At 31.3% G+C, this 20,715-nt stretch overlaps 1 protein-coding gene across 2 annotated transcripts; it reads left to right on the top strand.

The window, feature by feature from the left end:
- The first annotated feature begins 6,259 nt into the window (after nt 1-6,259).
- Nucleotides 6,260-20,323, top strand: LOC107029083 (chaperone protein dnaJ 13). Of its 2 annotated transcripts, none has more exons than XR_003580053.1 (13): nt 6,260-6,636; nt 11,191-11,477; nt 12,455-12,652; nt 12,731-12,845; nt 13,106-13,192; nt 14,414-14,502; nt 15,452-15,536; nt 15,709-15,762; nt 16,854-16,934; nt 17,845-17,922; nt 18,309-18,548; nt 18,730-18,824; nt 19,574-19,681. XR_003580053.1 is itself a non-coding variant. In XM_015230392.2 (13 exons), exons 1-13 carry the CDS (start codon nt 6,493-6,495, stop codon nt 19,814-19,816), a joined length of 1,623 nt encoding a protein of 540 aa, XP_015085878.1. In that variant the 5' UTR covers nt 6,262-6,492; the 3' UTR covers nt 19,817-20,323. The 2 variants fall into 2 exon arrangements, 1 of the variants encoding a protein (XP_015085878.1); XM_015230392.2 differs by lacking the exon at nt 18,730-18,824 and adding an exon at nt 19,760-20,323 and having other exon boundaries at nt 6,262-6,636.
- Nucleotides 20,324-20,715: the final 392 nt, after the last annotated feature.

The following is a 20,715-nucleotide window of genomic DNA, read 5'->3' on the forward strand; positions in this document are numbered from 1 at the left end:
TGTAAAGAAGACTTCAAAATTTGAGTTAAACCCAATGTACAAGTTCTTGAGGATTTAGACTGAAAACGAATAATGATTATATTAACAGTATTTTTACATAGTATCAGAGCAGGACTATATCTTAATATGATGGTGGGTCAAACCTTAGCAAAGATGTTGAGTTTTAATGAGGGGTATATGTGACACATACAACAAAGAACAAATCTCTAAAAGAGGGATACACATAACAGCTTAGGCAAATCTCACGTCGAAATGAGAAAAAAAAATTAAAATGAGTTTAGAAATTAATGATCGAGACATTCTTTGAGTTAAAAATCTGATGAACAAATCCTTGTAAGATTAAACTCGGAGTGAAGAAAACATCAACAATTAGACCAGAGTCCTTACAAAATCTAAATAAAACTTATATAATGCTTTCTTCATCTCAAAATCAATATCATCTTTTGCCTATCAAAGAGTTAATGTAACTGTATTCTATAATTAATTTATTACTTTTAAAATTAAATTTAACTATTTCAAAATTATATTGAAAAACTCTATAAGTTTGCAATTTGCATATATTTTTTTCAAATTTAAAAAGGAACGTAACCCATTATTGGGTAGTGATAGCAATATCTCAAAAAGTTGTTCCTTATCATCATGTGATAGCAAAATTCTTATTATTTTTTTTGAAAAAAAATAATAGATCCCTTCAAAATTAAATATCTCAATGTCAATTTTTCCTATTTAGGTAATGTAAAGTTACGTAGTATTTAAGACACAATTAGCATCTAACAAGAACAATGCTATATCATGCAGTCCAAATCATCAAATGTAACTAAGCCATTAAGAAAATATCTCATCTCACTCTCTTAGAAGCGAAGTCAGAATTTTAATTTTATGAATTTAGATAAATTTAAAAATAACAACCTCAATTATTAATAATTGGATTCTAAATCCAATATGTGTAGATATTTAATGACTTTCTTAATCTAAATACACTTTCTAAACAAAAATTTATGAGTTCAATAGAATTCATATATAGACTTCTAACTCCGCCCTCGCACTCTCTCTAGAATAATGATATTTTGGTACTTGTGGTTGAAAATCCAAATATTAGATCAAACTTTCAGAATCTTGTTATATTATATAATGTAGAACAATATTATAGAATCTGTAGATGTGACTTTTTCCAAATTGTTTATCATGATTTATCCAATTAGAAGGAGAAAAAAAGGGCAAAAATGTGGACATGTAGTTATATAACTAATATATTCAAGAATATAATTATGAAATTATAATTTCTAATTAATTAGTCTTATTTGAAGGTTGAGTTCTAAAACATTCTTATCAATGCTTAAAAAAAAAAACCTTGTATTTGACTAATATATTTTTTTTTAAAAAAAAACATTTTGTCATACTAGAGTAGCAATTTGTGTTTGCAAAAAAATTAAAAAAACATTTTTGCCTTCCAAAACTACTTATTTATTTATTTACTTTAAAAAAAAAAAGAAACTCCACCAAACATATCTTTTTAAATTAAAAATATGCATTTTGGACCTTAGATAAGCACTCAAAATTCAATTATCGGACTCAAAAAATGGGTACCATAAAGCTCCCCTAGATAATCTCAGTCTAGTTATACAAAACTCAATAAGTAAACCGTATGTATGTGCCATTTTTAAAAGGTTCTTTGAATTTTCGTATCAAAATAAGTATTATTTGAGTAAAATATATATATTTATTAAAAATTAATATATTTTTTTATATATTTACTCTTGCATTATTTTAATAATAGATTTTCAATTTTATTTGTCACTTTTAACGTATCAAGAAAGAACGATTTTTTTGATCATATTTTACTTTTAACATCAAATTATTATTTTCCAAGACCTAATACAAATACACAACATCTATTGATAAAGTTGGTATGGTGAAATATATATGTTAATCGTTGTTTTCTCTAAACGTATCAATTTCAAATGAAACAAGTAAAAGTGAACAGAGGGTTACATCTAACTACTCCTATGTGATAAATATTTCTTCAGAAAGTGGAAGATAAGAATATAGTTGAAAAACATATATACTAAGTTTTGTCTTAAATTCTTGAGAGAATACTTATTTTGAGACAAACCTTTTTACTACTTAAATAACTTTAGTTTTAAACGAAAGAAGTATACTCCATAAAGAAAAATTACAATTAGTTGAAAAATCCTATAATTGTTGTATTTATTTACTTTAATAATTAAGTAAAATGATATGAGTATTGATTGAAAAAATCTACATTTTCCACCACTTAATTGCCTAAGTGCAAGACTTCCCAAGTCTTTTATTCCCCTATAGAAGGTGGAAAAAAGTATTCATTAATGAACATTTCAATAAAAACGAGTTTTCACTCAAAAGTTTGATAATTGGCAATTGACATACTTTTTTAGTTCAATATTGACTTTGTACGATTTTCCATAAATCTTTTAAAAATTTATTTAATAAGCTATTCATATTAATTCAATTTGAATACTAATTTTTCTAATAGTTATTTAAGTAGTATAAAGACAAAATTGAATAAAATAAATCCATCTATCTATTTAACTTGATTTGTTAAAATAAAGAAGTAAAACATGTGTCATCTTATTGCTTCGGGAAAAAAGGGTCTGCCCCTCAATTTTGTCATTTGGAGCTGATATACCCCTTGTTATGAAAGTGACTCGTATATGCCTTTATCGTTATACAAACGGCTCACATATACCCCTGTCGTTTCAAAATGAGCTCACATATACCCTTCATTTAACGGAAGTTAAAAAATTAGTTTTAAATTTATATTTTTTACTTTTATTTTTTTTTTTAAATTATTTAGGGTTATATATGATTTTTCTATCAAAGTTCGAGGTATATTTTAAATTTTTTTCATACATAAATTATTTTTTGACTTATTTTATTATAATTATTTGAGTTTCTTATTCTTATTTTATTTTCTTTCTTCATTCCTTAGTTTAAAGAAAATAAATTTACACTATTTTTATTTGTCTATATTGTAATTTGATTTTTTGTATTCGAAGAAAAAAGTTTCTTCATTTACAATAAGTTTTACAAGAATATTAGTGAAACATAAATAAATTTGATTATCAAAATAATAATTCTAAATTAGTCATTGAAATAAAAAAAAAAGTCAAAAAAAATTATGTTTAATGAGGATTAAATTTAATAATATGGAATTATGTTTTTTAGAAAAAAATAATAAAAAATTAGATTAAAATTAAATATTTTTCATTTCCTTTAAAGAAAAAGGGTATATGTGAGTCATTTATTTATAAATAGGGGTATATATGAGCCACTTTTATGACAAGGAATATTTCAACTCTAAATGATAAAGTTGAAAGGTATATCAGATCCTTTCCCTATTATTTTTTCTAAACTTATGTCAGTTTCAACGATTCTCTATTTCAATAGCCTTAGCTTCTTCTTTTTCGATTAGATCGAAATAGTTAAAGTAGGATTAACAATTCAAATAAATTATGAAAAATTATAATGCATAGCTATAAAACGACAATCATTATTTGAATGATTAGATAAATATTAGTTATTTAGTTAGATTTATACATTAGGACTGCTAAATACTAGTACTATTTTTTTTAAGTGATTAACTCTTTCTTCTTTTTTTTTTTTTTTAAACAATAAATAACTTCCCATATTCTTGTTAACAATATTTTCTTTTAAAACATTTGGATATTCTTATTTTCTCTTTCTTCTAATTAATTTTTTCTCTATTATTATTATTATTGTAATTTTAATTTGAATTTTTTTCTTGACCAAACCTCTCCTTTGACTTGTCGCACCATTCAATGCCCCTATTATGGTTTAATAATGAAATTAAAATTTGAAGTTTATAAATTTAGAATTTACGTAATTTTATTAAATTAATAATTTGTTTATGTTAAATTTCTTTTACTATAAGTATAAAATTTTAAAATTATTAAATTAGATCAAATTCGTAACTTAATCTCTGACTCCGCCGCCTGGACTATGTCCCATAATTTCACATGCATGTTCTTTCTTGGAAGAAACTGAAAAGCCCACATTGTGGGAAGAGTCAACAGATCATTGAAGAAATGGTCGTAAGTGAATCCACTTGCATTATTTGAAGGAAAATTCACAGTGGATAAATCAAATATTTTGATCTATACTAGTGGATGGGATCGATCTCCAAACAGTGACGAAATTTGAAATTTTGTTAGGATTATTTAAGAATTAATAATTAAGTTACAATTAATATACTTTAAAATTTATCCATTGATGAAAGGTATTAATTCTTAATTGCCGCTAAATATGAATTTTTTAATTGTAATTAACACCCTTTGTATATGTCCCTAAAATCTTTAGCAACACTGGTTCTAATGACACTTGAGTAATACCGATAAAAACTTTAGCATTTTTTATTAATATCAATATTTATTACCGCTAAAAATTATTTTTGTTATAGTGTGTACGTGACTACACTATAGATTTCATGGTAATTGGAGACGAGTAGTTGGTTCATGGTTGAGTGTTTGATTGAACCACAATTTACAACTTTTAGATTTTTGTTGGAAGAAAATTTTGAAACCAATTCTTATATATTTATCCTATATATGTACATTAAATAATTATTTAGAATCATTTAATTTGATAAAATAATTAATACCTAAAATCGGATTACGGAGTACTCTCCTTCCCAATTATATTAGGATGGATAATCTCTATCACACCTCTTAAAATGCGAATTTTTCATATCTTGCTACCCTAGATGATGTGTATACCAAATGGCTCTTTAAAATCGTATAAGTTTAAACTAATATTTTAAGTTTTTATCCTATGTTAGATAAATTGAATATTTCAAGTAACATTACAGAAATATATTAATTTTTAAAGAGTAAAGATCTTTATGATCCCTTAAGGTAAAAGTACTTACTTAAGCAAAGGCTAGTGTTCATTGCACATTTTCCCCTTTTATTAATTAGTCATTGACATGTCACATGTGCATATAATATATATGATCTAAAAATATATATTTTTATGACTCCTCCTAATATTAATTGACTTTATCGTATCACATTATATGTTACAAATTTACACGATGCATATACCAAAGGTGGTTACATCATTCAAACCAAAAAAACGCACGACAAATTTAAGATAAAAAATTACTTTATCGAAATGCTTATAGTTATCGCGGTAGTATCTAATAATTAAGTTGATGAAGATATGAGTGGGCTGGCTTTATTTTAGTAATTATTCAATTCATTTGTCATTTCAATTATAAATAGCAGGCTTGCTGATGTAGGTCCGATGATCCGCCGGCCTTTCCTTTTTGGATCTTTAGGCTGATGGGCCTTGTACATTTTATTATGGGCCTAAGGAATTATGGTAAAAAGGCCCAGATATTATGAGGATCACATTAGACCATCCATTATTATTCGTATTCATACTGAAAATGTATGGCAAATTCGCTTTTGGCTAATACATAAACATGACCCTTAATTTAATGTCAGTTGACAATTATGATCTTTAACTTTGGGTGTGCATAAATAAGCACTTAAACTTGTATAAAATTGAACAAATAAACACGTTCAACATTACAATTTTTTGTCCTACCTGACGTCCTACATGTATTATGCCACGTAGGACATGTGTGTCTGTCTACTTGTTCAATTTCATACAAGTTTAAGTGCATAGTCATGTACTCTCAAAGTTGGAGGACATAGTTGTTCGTTAAAGTCAAGTTAAAGATCACATTTATGTATTATTCCTTCGCAATTCAAACTTCAGACCTCAAGTTCTTCAAAATCTTGAAATTTCAATTACGAGGCGTGAATTTGAAATGACTAAATTTGAGTATTTTGGAGATGATGAGTATATTTTAAAGAGTGATCCTTAAAGTGTGTATTTATATAATTCATCATATTGAAAATAATTGACTAAATAATGAGCTGATGCAACTAACAAATAAATAACGTGAGTTCCATAAGAAATGCAATTTCCTAAATTTTACTCTTTATTATTTACCATATCTAGAAATCATAATAGCGATTTTCCTTACTCAATAATAAAATATTTCATCTTTAACAAATTTAAATAATTAAAACTAGCTAGAGCTTAGAAATATACCCAAAACCTAAACGCAATTTATGCTAAAATTGAAATATAAACTCAACCTAAAACATTTGCTATTTTTTATTTTTTAAAAACCATTTGCTTCTTATATAAAAATAAATAAATAATTATAGCTGGAAAATTATTTTAAAAAATAAAAACAGAGAGTGTGGTTACTGGCATCTAAAGAAGTCACTGTTTAGTCGTAATTGTTCTTGAACAGCAAGCAAAAGCGATTTCAGAAATGGCGACTCTGTAACCCAAACCTCACGAAACTCATTCAAGTTTTTTTTTTCTTCTTAACGTAATTTGCAAAATCTTCTTTGGAGGTTTCTGTGTTAGTACTGTTTTTTTTTTCAGATTCTGTTATAAACCCTAGAGTTTAATATGAAAGAAGAAGAAACTGGGCCGCAAAATAGAGAGTTATATGCATTGCTTCATTTATCTCCAGAAGCTTCTGATGAAGAAATTCGAAAAGCTTATCGTCAATGGGCTCAAATCTATCACCCTGATAAATATCAAGCTCTTGAGGTATTCACAGTCCATTATTCTCTTCTTTTTTTTTTGATTTTCGATGTATGTTTTGGTACTATGCTTGTTTTTGGTTTTGGAATCCTTAATTTGTGTATTTGGAGTTAAAAGGGTAATTCACGGTTGTGTCGGATCAGCTTGAGTTCACCTTCCGGCAGCAACGTGAATTAAAGGATGAATTATGTGTTATTGGTTAAATTGGGAACATAATGGTTCATCTAGCTGATTCCAACTAGTTTTGAGAACCCTTAATTTGTGTATTTGGAGCTTAAAGGGTAATTCACTGACGTGTTCGGGTCATCTTGAGCTCGCCTTAGGACTGCTACCTGAGTTAAAGGATAAATTATGTGTTATTGGAACTAAATGAACATGTATAGGACTGAATGGAAACATAGGATTCATATAGCTGACCTCCAAGGCTCCAACTAGTTTTGAGAGTTCTTAATTTGTGTATTTGAAGTTAAAGGGTAACTCATGGTTGTACCTGGGTCAGCTTGAGCTCCCCTTCGGACTGCTACCTGAGCTACAGGATAGATTATGTGTTATTAGGGATACATAGGAGGATTTATGTAGCTGATCTCTGACTGGTTTTGAGAACCCTTAATTGTGTATTTGGAGTTAAGTGATAATTCACGCTTGTGTTTGGGTCAACTCGAGCTCATCTTCCACATGCCACATGCATTAAAGGTGTTATTTGAATTAAATTGGGCCTGTATAGAACATAAACGATTTAAATAGCTGATCTCCGAGTAGTTTCCAGAACCCTTAATTTGTGTAGTTGGAATTCAAAGCGCAATTCATGGTTGTATTCGGGTCAGCTTGAGCTCACCTTCGGCCTGCTACCTGTTAAAGGATAAATTTTGTGTTATTGGAATTAAATGGGCTAGTATAGGACTGAATGGATACCAATGATTTGTATAGCTCAACTCCAACTAGCTTGTGGTTGGGGCTGAGTTTAACATTTTGATATGTTTTGTAACTTTTCTACTTTTAGAGAATCCTTGTTTGCCTAATTTCCTTGAATGATGAATTGTTTAATGTGGAACGAAATGGGCCTGAATAGGAACTAGATTTTAGAAAATACTAGTTTGCATATTTTTCCTTTAGGGATAAATCTTGTAGTTTGAAATGGGTCTTGATCAGATGGAATGTATACATATACCCTCCATCCAGTCAACTTCAACTAGTTTGCCATAAAGTAGCAGTTGTTTGATTGATATGTATGAACTACGGCTAGTCTTGTTTTTGCCTTTGATATTGGTGGAAAGTCACTGTGCTTGCTTTTGCTCAATTTTCTTCCAGGTGTTTTGCGTTGCAATTGGCATATTTATTCATTTCTCCATGCTTTTGTTTTTGCATTGCGATTGGCATATTGATTAGATATAAATTCAACTTTTCTCCATGTGATTAGACACTTGTGAATATTTTACTTTGTATCCAATTTGGAATTTGGGTGCTTAGTGTTCAATTGACCATCATGAAAGATAAAAAGAAACTCACGTCCCGTTGGCTCATTCATGTACTTGTTTATTGGAGGGAGATTTAATATTGACTGAATATTGTTATGTCCTTGGTACATGTTTTGTGCAATGGGACTAATAGCTTGTTAGCTGGTAGTATATCCAGGACCTCCCTGAAAAAGTAGGACCAAGATCATAAGTATCAGTTGCTGGTGCTTTCATGTTGAGAGTCATTATTGTCACGCCCCTTTTTTTTTTCTCAATATTTTTTTGATTATTATTTTGTTTCGAAAGAAAAAGAGTTTTTCCAATTAAAGTAACATTTTGAAAAGGGATAATTATTATTCAGAGTCGCCACTTGGAATTGAGTTTTGGTGTTCCAAGTCACCTTATTTAAATCCCTAATTAAAAGGAAATTTGACTCTATTTTTTATTGGTCTGCGAACTAAAAATCCGGGTAAGGAATTCTGTTGACCGACGGGAAGGTGTTAGGCACCCCTCGAGTCCCGTGGTTCTAGCACGGTCGCTTCATTGACTTTGATATGACTAGACTTAATTTTGAATATTATATTATTTAACTTAATAATAAAAATATTTATTTTTTTTACTTTATTCTCTCATTTATTTTAAACCTTTTAAAAATCGTCTTATTTATTTTAAATATATTGAAAATTATTTTATTATTTTTGGTGTGTGTCCATTAATTCAAAATCTGAAACATTCATATTTATTTATATATTTATTATTTATTTATTTATTTTGCTTTTACATTTTTTTTATATATTTTTTTATGTTATTATGGGGATGAATTTATATATGTATTTTATAGTTAAAAATTTTTTTTAGAGTTCAAGTTAATTTAGGATTTCTATTTATTTATTTTTTAATTTAAAAATAGAAAGATGAAATTTTATGAGATTTGAAATTAGTTTTAAAATCACAAATAAATTTTATAAGATTTGAAGTTAGTTTTTATAAAGAAATTCTAAATAAATTAGGAATATTTTATTTTAAATTTTATATATATATTATAATTTTCTGTAAAATTTGTTTCTCTTTTTTTTTTAATTCATTTTATCATTATTTTTATTTTATTATTATTTTATAGATTTTGTCTTCTTCTCCCTTTTAAAAAAAATAATTTTTGTTGCTTTTTTTTTTTAAGTTCTTTTTCATTTTTTTTATATCTACTTTTTGTTTTTTAATTAGTTTTATATTTTATTTTTTATTTTCATTCTACTTTTCTCTTCTTCTTTTTTTATTTTGATTTTCACGTTTTTTTTTAATTTTATTTTCTGTTTCTGTTTTTTTTTTTCTAAAAAAAAGTTCTGATATTTTTTTTTATGCTTTCTTCTTTTGTTCTTTTTTTTAATTCTTATGGGTTTTTTTTTTAATTTTTTTTAATTACTCTTTCTCATTATTTTTAATTTTAGTTATGACTCAGAATAATATTTATATATTCTCTCAATGATAAACTTAATAATTCGAATTAGATAACTATCTTATACTTATTCTAAAGATAATTTTTAATCCAAATAATGTGTTAAAAGAATTGAAACGTATTACACATAAGTTTTTAAATTACTAATCAATTAAAATTTTAGTTTACATCCTAATCTAACAAGTTTATAAATTTTATTTTATTTTTTAGTGAAAAACTAGGCTCCAGAAAAACATTTTCTATTAAATATCACAAAATAAATTTTAATATAAATTGCATAAAAAAAAACACACTAATAATAATGCAAAAAAATGTATGATATATTTTTTATTTTATATTATTTTTGTTAGTAGATTAACACTCAGATCGAGAGAAAAAAATAAAAAAAAACATAACACATGCATTACGGATTGATATTATATAATAATAACATACGATTCAAAGAACTTCATATTATTAGATTCAAATTTTCATACAACATTACATTTAAATAATGCGAGAGTTTAGAATTACCTCGCTGCGAAGATGGATATCACGAAAAATAACTTCTATGATCTACTGATTTGAGCCACGAATTTGGAACCACGACAAAAAATCTCTAACTCTGACCTAATTCTCAAAAGAATGACTTACTTTTCTTCTCTTTGTGTTTGCTCTATATATTTCTCTCTGTATTTCTCTGTATCTGTGTGTCTGTGTATTTGTGTCTTTGTGTATTTGTGTATTTTTTCCTCCTCTTTTTACATCTCTCTGTATTTTTTCTTCTCAACTGAACGTGTTTTTTTTTTTATAATAATTTTGGTTGAGAGTTTGGTGCTACATATTGATCCTTGTGTAATTACTGCTCGAGTCTCTTCTAAAAACTCTGTTCTTTAGCCTAATAAAATAGGTTAGAAGAGAGGAAGTGTCTTTTCAATGGTGAAGAACGGGGTAGAAAACTTAATAGTTGCCACCTCCTCAGATTTTTTGCCCTTCGTAGTCTCCAGGGTGGGGGATGGGGAAAACGTAATATTGAGTACAACAGAATCTATATCATAGATTTATGCAACAGTGCCAATAGCAGGAAGAAATTTGTACTTGTCTAGATTCCTTGTTTTCCTGCCTTATGATGGTCAAGTTAATGTCATATATCGCTTGTTCTGTCTAATGGGATTGGTAGGGGAGGCTTCATAAGTACTGTATTACATGTTTGTTATTTGGCAAACAACCATTATTATGGTTCAGGTGCCTTATCTATACCTAGATCTTTCTTATTGCAGTGATTGGGCTATTAGGTTGCGAGAGATTATATAAGTGGTTTCTTGAGATTACTACGTTTTTCTCTTTGTGCAAATGATTGTCTGAATTTATTCTAGAAACCTTTTCTCATTAAGGAATAAGGTTACAAGAGAAAACTGTCTCACAATGGAGAAGAATATGGTAGAAACTCAGTTTTTTATGATATTGAACTTGTTTTCTCTTAGTTCAGGGGGGTTGAGGATCTCGTCATCTCGCAGTGAGGTCAAGAAAATCGATGTTTTTAAAATCGTAGCAACATTATTACAAGATATTAGATAATTGCCAACTGTTGGAAGTAACTTGTCTGGCTTTCTTAATTTCCTGATTACGAAGGTCAAGTTGTGAGTATATAGTGGCATATTTTTCCTGTTTCAGATGAAGGAAATTGCAACAGAGAATTTTCAACGAATATGTGAAGCTTATGAAATTTTATCGGATGAGACGAAAAGACAAATATATGACATATATGGTATGGAAGGGATTAATTCTGGTCTGGAACTTGGTACTAAGCTGAACAAAGCTGAAGAGATCAAGGAAGAACTTGAAAGACTACGTCGTCAGAAAGAACTTCAAAAGGTTGCAGCGCATCTCCGACCTTCTGGGTCAATTATGGCAAATCTGTCATTGCCACAGTTTTTAGAGGGTGATGGCATTATGAAAGGGTAAACATCTGTACTTCTTTTGTATTTCGATGTCTTAATTGCTTTTGTAGATTAAGATGACAATGTAGATACGTGTGACTAGGTAATTAATAATCCAATAGCATGGCATAAGCCAACTATTCCATCTATAACATTGTACATGTTAAACTTCCTTTGTCCTTAATCATAGATGAATTTGCGAAGCCATGTTCCTTTATGTAACTTGTTGATAAGTAAATTCCTTTTAAGTATGTAAGTTATCATTTTTGTGGGACTACGTGCAAAAGAATGGTTCTAAGCTGCCCACACACGAATGCTGGTGGATTTGGAGCTAACAAGCTTATGCTTTAAATTCTTTTAGCTTCAATTTGTGCTTTTATGACATAGAAGTGAAGCAAAATCAGGTTTGATAATCATACCGTGAAGCAGAAAAGATTAGAAACCAATCTTGAGGAATCCTTGTTGTGAGTCCCTAATAAACTATCTAAGGGTTGTTTAAATTTCAAGAAAGGTAAAGACCATTAAACATATTCAAGAGTCGCTCTGCATTCTTTTGTAAAAGTCTGGTCCTAATTATCTTCCTTAACAGCTTTTGGCTACCTCTTCAAGAGATTTCAGCTGTCATGATCCCATTATAGGTGCATTTCGGTTACTTAATGCATTACACCATGTCAACAGAAGTAATGACCTGTGCAGCCTGTAAACTGCAGAATTGAGCTGCTCTAGTGGAATATGCATTGTGTTGCTAGCATTACTGTCAATTTTTGTTCAGAAGCACCAAATGTTGTTGTATTGAACAATATTGCAAAACTAATGCTTAAGCTTGTTTAGGCATAGTTAGCAATATATTTCTTTGTATATTTTTAATTTTTTTGTTTGTTTGTTCCTTTACATGTTGATCATTCAGCAAGTCTAAGTTTGTCTTCTATATGATTATTCACCAACGCCTCTTGATGTTACCTCATCTTACCTTACATGTTTTTGGGCTTGATTGTCAGGATGGCTATGGCTAGTGAAGTCCAGTCTCAGATATCCAAAAACAATGCTGTTGCCATTGGTGGAAATCTGGCAGTTAATGGTAATGCCGGCGGTGGTGCTGCATCTGTTGTTTTTAGGCATCAAATGTCATCAGTTTCGTCAATAGAGTTTATGGGGTCTATGGGTTTGAGAGCATTACTAGGAGTACAAACAACTCGGTAGGATGATCCATTTTGCTACGTGTTGCAGATCTCAAAATTTTTAGCCAAATATTGACATGTTCTTTGTCTCATCAGTCATATATCTGTTCACTCTACGGCAACAATGGGTCTTGCTATGTCTTTAAGAGATGGTTCTGTTAATCTCTCCAACACTTGGACTCGCCAGCTATCTGATACTGCTCATGGAAATGTAAGCTATTTTTGAGTTGATACATATCTAGAAGCTTAAAAATATTCTTTCACAGTTGCTACTGTTCTCTATGCTTCGTGCCTGCAACTTAAGTCAGAAGATTGATGATCTCTTGGACCACAGCATTCTGGAACATACTTATTTAGGGGCTGTGGCATGAATTTTCCGTGCATTTTGCATTACTGATATCCACTCATTCTTTTTAATTTATCAAGAAAATCTTATATATTTCCGTTTCCCCTTTCACTTTTTTTGTGCAGATACATCTTTCATTAGGTCCTGAGTCATCTATAGCTGTTGGATGGCAGAGGAAGGAGCAGAAAAGGTCTGCTTCTGGAGAGATCAAGGTTCCACTTTACTGCTCCAGCCCTAAAGACATCTATCTTTTGATTACATTCTCTTATAAAAGCTAATTTAAGCATTCTTGTTTCCTATTTAAGATTAAGACTTGCCCATATCATCATTGTTTATTATTGAATTGAGTTATTACTGGCTGACACTTTCTTTGATCTGGTTATGAGGCATTCTGTACCTGTGTTTTGAAGTCCACACGAACATTAATGATCTAGACATTTTCATTGGTTTTGTTAAAAACAGATGAATTTGTCTCACCTCTCATCTATCAGTTGATATAGAATTAGGACCCCTTAATGGTTAATTTATCATTTACTTCTTGGCCTACAACTTACTTTTTTCTGGACAAGTAGACCACAGAACATAATCTTCCTACATCTGAGTAGGGCTTTTTAAAATAGTTATTCAGGTTGCAATGTTACTTTAATATCAATTTTTGGTTTAGTATAGTTTTGAGAAAAAATAGCTGTACAGAAGTGAGAAGCTTCCTGATTAAAATAAAAGAAGTGACATTACAATTTGTATTTAAAATTAAGAAAAAGAAAGAACGTGCACTTTTAGTTTTAGCAGTTCTCAAATATTCTGCTGCCAGAATCTGGGAATTGGGGCCCCTTGAAATGTGCCGTTACAGTGGAATGTTCCCTAATAAAAAAGAAAGAAAGGAACTCAAACTGTCCAAGCTGTCCAAGCTGGTCGAGTTCTATTCAAGATTTTTGCTTGGTTTGTTCTTTAAAAATAAGATTACGATTTCTTCCGCTCTTGCTCCCACATTGCATTAGTTTGTTTTAGAGCTGTAGATGTTCCACAAAGTTCTGACTAGAATACTAGCAAGAACAGGGAGAAGTTACCAATGATAAGTATTGTATTAGGTTCTGTAATAACGTGACCTGTTCATGTTCCACACTCTAATTTCCCTTACTTCCGCGTGAGAAGAAATAGAATGCTATATATATGATGGGCCACTCCGAACATATTTCAGAACTTGAGTCTATTTGTGCATATAATGCAAATATAACATACTTGTAACTTCATGTTCTGTCAACAGACCTTTTCCCACTTTAAACAGATTCAACATGAGAAGTACATTTGGTTCAAATGATATTAAGCGGCATTAAGTCATTAACCTGCCTTCAAGCAGCATCTTAACATTACCAATTTTGAGAGACTTCGAGTATTCTTTTATCTATATATAATTTGCATCCAATATAATGCAGCTAGGGACCGGGTCATTTGGTGCAACGGCTAATTACACCCACCGCTTTTCCACGAAATCCCACGGGCGTATCGGAGCCAGAATCGGAAGGTTCATTGATGTTTATAATTCCTCATATCTTTTTTTGAATAGTATTCAACTTATTGCTGTTACTGTGTTAAAGTTGAAGGTCCTAAGCCTTGATATTCTGTACTTGTTTGCTTAAACAAACGATCTGTGGTCTGAATAAGCTAATGAATGCCGGTACACTTGATGTGTTGCAATTCCTATTTAGATTTATTTTGTTAAATGATCAAACCTGTGATCCTTGTTCATCTCCACGTATCTAGTTTTGGATAGTGCACATGGTATGGTGATGACTAAGGTGCTTTATCAAAAAATAAAAAAATAAAAATAAGATGGTGATCTAAGGCCTAACTTTTACCTTTTCAAAACAATAATGGTAAGGACCAAGGCCTAGTACTTGCATTAGCTATTCTTTTAAATCCTTGTTTGTAATCAGATTTCTGTAAAAGCTGGTTATATAAGCGATTTAACAATATTTTCATGATGGTTTACTTTATTATTCCCTCAATTTGTTCTGGTATTGGTTAAACCTTTTAAGAACTTCTGGGAAGAGCAAACCTGCTAGTGTCTTGGAAAAAGGCATCATAGATTTCTGTCAAAAGATGGTTATATAAGCAGTTTCAGATTTTCTTCTCGATTGTTTTCTTTATTATCCCATCACATTTCTTCTGGTATTAGGTAAAACTCTTTTACGAACTTCTAGGAAGAGCAAACCTCCTAGTATCTTGTAAAAAAAAAAACAACTCATTGCATCTTTAAATCAATTGAAATTCTTTGTATTTTCTGTTCTCTAGTTCGAACAAGGAATGGCATTTTCTTGGATTTTTGGCTTGTTTTATATATGTTCCCAGAGAACTGTATGTTCAAGTTAAGCCTAAAACACCACAATCCAGGTTAATGGATTTATCTTCATGAACAAAATTTCAAGTTCAATTGGTAGCCTCTTCTCAGGACATTCTATATTATATTGCAGTACTGCACTTGAACTAGAATTGGGAGGTGGAAGAAAAGTATCTGAATTCAGTACCATTCGGATGCTGTACTCTATAGGAATTCAGGTATATATTGGCAAACTAACTCTTTTCACCCCTTCCCAAAGAAAAGACGAGTGGTGCCTACTTCCATCTATGCTTTTGTTAGACATGTTTTATGATTCATTAGAAGTCATTAATTACCAGATTGCACATGTTTTCATGTTTTTTTACACCTCATATCCTTTTTTTCTCACAGGGGATCTTTTGGAAGTTTGAGTTACATCGTGGGGGGCAAAAGTTGATTGTTCCTGTAAGTAGTCTCAAACTTGTGAGTATGTGCGTTATTTTGATGTTTCATGCTTTTATCTTTTCTTTCGTTTTACTTTTCGGTTTGCTTGTTCATGTGCATGCACATGTGTTCGTGACTTTGGGCACATATTCCCTAGAATTTCTTGCATCAGCAGTTGCTTCTTGATCATGATCTTAATCAGGCAACTTCCAAGATGATCAGGAGTCAATAATGATCTAGAATTATAACAAACCTAAACTAAGGCAAGATCACTTATTTTAAGAATACAGTAGATTTCCTATATGTACTGTATCCTCAACGCGTTGAACTAATGAAATACTATATCCTACACTGCAAAAACTAGATTTCCTACTTGAGGAATTGGATATTATGTTTGATGTTAACTAATGTTGATTGGATAATTGTTCTGATTGTTTCACCAAAATCAGGTATGCGTTTGGCCATGAAAAAATTCCAATGTTGTTTCCTGAGTTGAACTCCTGAAAACATATTTGTCCATATTTCTACTTGAAGTTGAATTCGAGAATTTGAAAACAACTAAACGTATCTTCACTTTTTCACTCCAAATTACTCACAAAAGTAAAAGAACAACTCCAATTTGTGTTTATGGCCAAACACAACTCCAATTTTCAAATCATTTTCCATTTTGAAAACAAAAACTATATTTTTTCATATTTCATAATGAAACATGTCCAATCGCCTACTCAAAAATTATGATTTAATCCAACACAACTATAACGGCCAGTTGAAAGTTATTTGGTTGTACTGTAACCTGTGGATAGGTGAAAATTTTGCTTATATTTCAAACCTAACTTCATTTTTGCATTCAATGCCATAAACCACGGCAAAAATTATAGAGCATTAATCTTTCTCGGGTTAAAAGACATTTTCTGGGCGGATTCTTCCGGTGGTGGCCCCCCCCCCCCCCCCCAAAAAAAAAAAAATTGACTTTTCTATGGATAGTGGATATACTAAGTTCCTATAAATAGTTAGCTCAAAGAACTACCATTTATCTAAATATTATCTGGCTCAATCAAGATTTTCGTTGTTCACATAATTGTTTTATTTTTGCTACATCTCAATGGATGCAGGTATTGCTTTCTAGGCATTTGAACCCTATTTTTGCCACCGGAGCATTTCTGGTACCGACCTCACTGTATTTTGTACTGAAGGTTTGTGTTCTGTCTTCAAACTAAACATTTGAAAATTTCTTTTTGGTAAATAGCTAACTACATGGCGGTTCTCAATTGTTCTCTGGGGGAATTTGCTATATTACTGCTTTCCTTGTATTTCTGTTTTAGAATACTTAATTTGGTCGAGACAAAAATCCTAGTTCTTCTGATAAACATATCAATATCCATAGCGAGTTATGCCAAAACATTCAACTTCTTTTTTATTTGTTGACGTATGAGTAGGTTTACCCTGGTAGTTTTGCTAGCCATTTTAAAGATTTTACAATTGATGGCCCATATTGCATCTACATATTTCCTTCCCTGGATGTTTCAAATATGTTTTACAGTAGTCACTGGTTTTGATTCTGAGTTGTTGTGGGGGTGGGGGGGTTCCTACTCCCTCATGGTTGCAATTTAAGGAAATGTCTCCTCTAAATTATGACTTGCTAGGTTCGTAACTGCTCAGTTTCCATGACTGCGGATTTGTCTCTTGTTGAGATATCTTTTCCTTTACTCCCTCTGGTTCAATTTGTTTGTGTGGTTTTGACTTGCACGAAGTTTGAGAAAGTAAACAGACTTTTTATTCAATCTTGTCCTCTTAAACTTAAGACATGTAGAATGTACCAAAATGCCCTTTAATCTTGTGGTCATAAACATGTCATGTGAACACCTTTAAATTAAAGATTTGTCAAAAAAATCTAAGAGAATTCTGTTTTGAATAGGCTAAAAAGGAAAGTAAGACAAACAAATTGGAACTAAGGGAGTACTATTTATTCTGAACTGTTGTGGGGCCTTGTGTTAGCAAAATGTATCCCATCGATTATACTTTATAATTTTCTTGTTTTCTTAATAGCTCATTTTCTATAACTTCCAGTCTCTTTTTGACTGTTTTTCTCTTCTATATTTGCAGAGATTTGTTGTGAAACCTTTTTATCTTCAGCGCGAAAAGCAGAAGGCATCAGAAAATATGGATAAAACTCTTGGCCAGGTAATCATTTATTATACATTGTTCGGGTGATTGGCATTGCTGCTGCGTGAATTCTATAAATAGCTTCCCCTGTTCTTGGCAGCCAGACATTAGGATGTTAACAACTAGGCTTCAATCGCAAGCTAGTTGGATTGGAACATAAATCCTCTCAAATCCACGCTTGTACCTTGGGGCATTCTGTTAGCCAACGTTTTGTTTTCCACTCTAGTGGTTTCTAAGTGTTGATGCAGTTCGTTGTGCACTGCCTTTTCTGATATGATAGAGAATTTATATTGTTTTGTCTGTGACGCATTCTAATGGTTTTTTCTTGGGTTTATAAATGGATGGGTCCAATGTGAAGCCAACCTCTTCTGCAGCTTTGCTCCTAACACACTACATTGTTGTAGGTTCGAGAAGCAAGGACGGCTGCTAAGAAAGCTCAACAACTATTGCAAAATGTGGCCAATAGGAAAAGAAGTAGACAGCTTGAAGCAGGTGGACTGGTTGTTACAAAAGCACTGTATGGCAGTCATAAAGCTCTGAAGAACAGAAATCAAATAGAGGAAGTGAAAGATGAAGTGGCTTCTCAAATCATTGATGTCACTCTACCTTTAAATTTTCTTGTGAGAGACTCAGGGCAACTAAAGGTCCATTTTTATATCGCCTGTTCTTAATATATTTCTTTTTGTTATCTGTCTTCAGGATTCCTTGTTTTACATTTGATGCCTTATTGCTCTTCTTTTTAGTTTATATTACTTGCTTTAATCAGACTTCTCTTTGAACATCATAAGCTATTTAGAGGTCATAAAGAAAAAAGAATTATAACAGCTGCAGTAGCTAAGAGAAGGTTAGGGACGTGGTTGGCTTAGATGACATAAATAGGAGGAGAAAGAAAAAAGATGGGCTATATGGAACACATCATGGTATGTCAAGATATCTTCTTGGTGCTCCACTTGTCATTTTGTGTTTTTGGCTTGAAGGAGTACTGGGACTTGCAAGATTTTGTGTTTTTCTGGCAGATTGACATAGCCATTGTATATCATGAGGATTAGCCCATGTTTTAGGTTCGATGTGGTTAACGCGTTATCTTTCTGAGATTTCTCCTAGGTTGAATTCGCATAGATAAAATTTTCCTTTAGTAGCAACGAACACAATCGTTTAGTGTAATTGGAATGGAAGGAATCACAGATGTATTGATGAAAGCTCAACTCCAACCAATACTTTGAAAGCTAGATGTTTAGTTAAATCTCTGCAGTTGGAATTTCCTTAAGCCTATATCTGTCCCAGTTGATTTTTTCAATTTTGTTGCCTCCTTGATCTAACTGACGGATCAACTGTTATGGAGCTAGCATTACTTAATTTTTCTACTACTTTTGCATCTCCTTGATGCCAATTATTGATATATTCGTACTACATTGAAAAAATTGAACACAACTATCTCATCTGTAAAAGCTACAGATCTGTTGTTTAATCAGTATTAGCTTATGCCTGTTAGTACTTTTAGTGTTTGGATGCTTTCTTTAGAATAACTGTTTAGATTAAAATAATTACACATGGACATGTTTTTGCTTACATTTCACTAGTTCATGAAACCACTAGCCAATATCTTGTCTGTTCAAGATGGTTTACTTTTTACCTATTGGATATTTCATGTCTCATTATTTATATGCAGCTGCACGAGGGTGTAAAGAAATCAGGAATTATGGGATTTTGTGATCCTTGTCCTGGAGAACCTAAGCAATTGTATGTGGAGTACACCTTTGATGGTAACAACTTTGAGGTAAATCTTCTTCTTTCTCTTTTTCTTACATTAGAAAACATCCCCTGTTTACTAAAGTTGCTGTCAAAATATTAACAGGTCATTGTCGACGATTTGGATGAGTTGCTTATACCCCAAGAATCACACAGAATTTGATGACAAGTGAGCTGCTGAGTCTCCGTTTTTCACTTCACTGAATATAGATTTAAGACTGCTGATTCCTCCAGATGAGTAATTTAAGGCAACCAATTGAGAAGACTTGTTACCTCTTCAAATTTTGCATCAATCTATGCCTCTGAAGTACTTTTTGCTCAATGTTACTACCCGTCGCTTCCCTTCTTGTCCTCTTTACCCTCCAAACCAACAGGAATAAGAGGGTGGAAAACTAGCAGAAACAGAGTTTTCGCACCAACCCTAGCCTTAGAAATGTTAAAATGGGAAGCAGTTCCTTAGAGTTTTTGGTTATAAAAGATCTCTACAGAGTGTATTCTATTTTGACAAAATAAAGGCAGTCTAGCGATAACATATTCTTTCACGATTAGACTATTTGATGAATTCCTTATATTCTGTAACACAACAGAGAGCAAAACTATTGCATCAAAAGAGTTGATGCCTCAGAAACAGAAGAGTTTTAATGAACTTTTGCTTTCTCATTTGGCCTCACTAGTTGTTTTCACACTTGTGCAACTGTTCTATTACAAGATTCTTCATTTTACAAAGTTATACCACTCCACATAGATGGTAAAAATAATAACCACAGTTGGATCTATCCAGCTCTAAACCCCGACTGGAGCAGCAGATCGTGGTTACTGGTAAAATGATGTGAGATTTGTTCCACTCAAGGTGCATAATTTCAACCATGGCTTCTTCTCCCTCTTCTCATCAGGTAAAAGCTTATATCCATCATAACGTTCAGCAAAGTCTTTGTGCAATATATGTATATATATATATATATATGTGTGTGTGTGTGTGTATAAATATAGCCCAGATTTGACCTTGTCCTTTATATTTTAGGAGGCGTTATTGCGAAAGAAACACTTGCTGATAGTTTAAGA

The sequence above is a fragment of the Solanum pennellii genome, chromosome 8, assembly GCF_001406875.1.
Source record: "Solanum pennellii chromosome 8, SPENNV200".
NCBI lineage: Eukaryota > Viridiplantae > Streptophyta > Magnoliopsida > Solanales > Solanaceae > Solanum > Solanum pennellii.

Bases quoted from the DNA above. Each gene is read 5' to 3' on its own strand.
- LOC107029083 (XM_015230392.2), top strand. From the start codon at position 6,493: ATGAAAGAAGAAGAAACTGGGCCGCAAAATAGAGAGTTATATGCATTG. The intron at 12,653-12,730 runs GTAGGATGATCC...TTGTCTCATCAG, and splicing joins CTAGGAGTACAAACAACTCG to TCATATATCTGTTCACTCTA. The intron at 16,935-17,844 runs GTTTGTGTTCTG...CTATATTTGCAG, and splicing joins CACTGTATTTTGTACTGAAG to AGATTTGTTGTGAAACCTTT.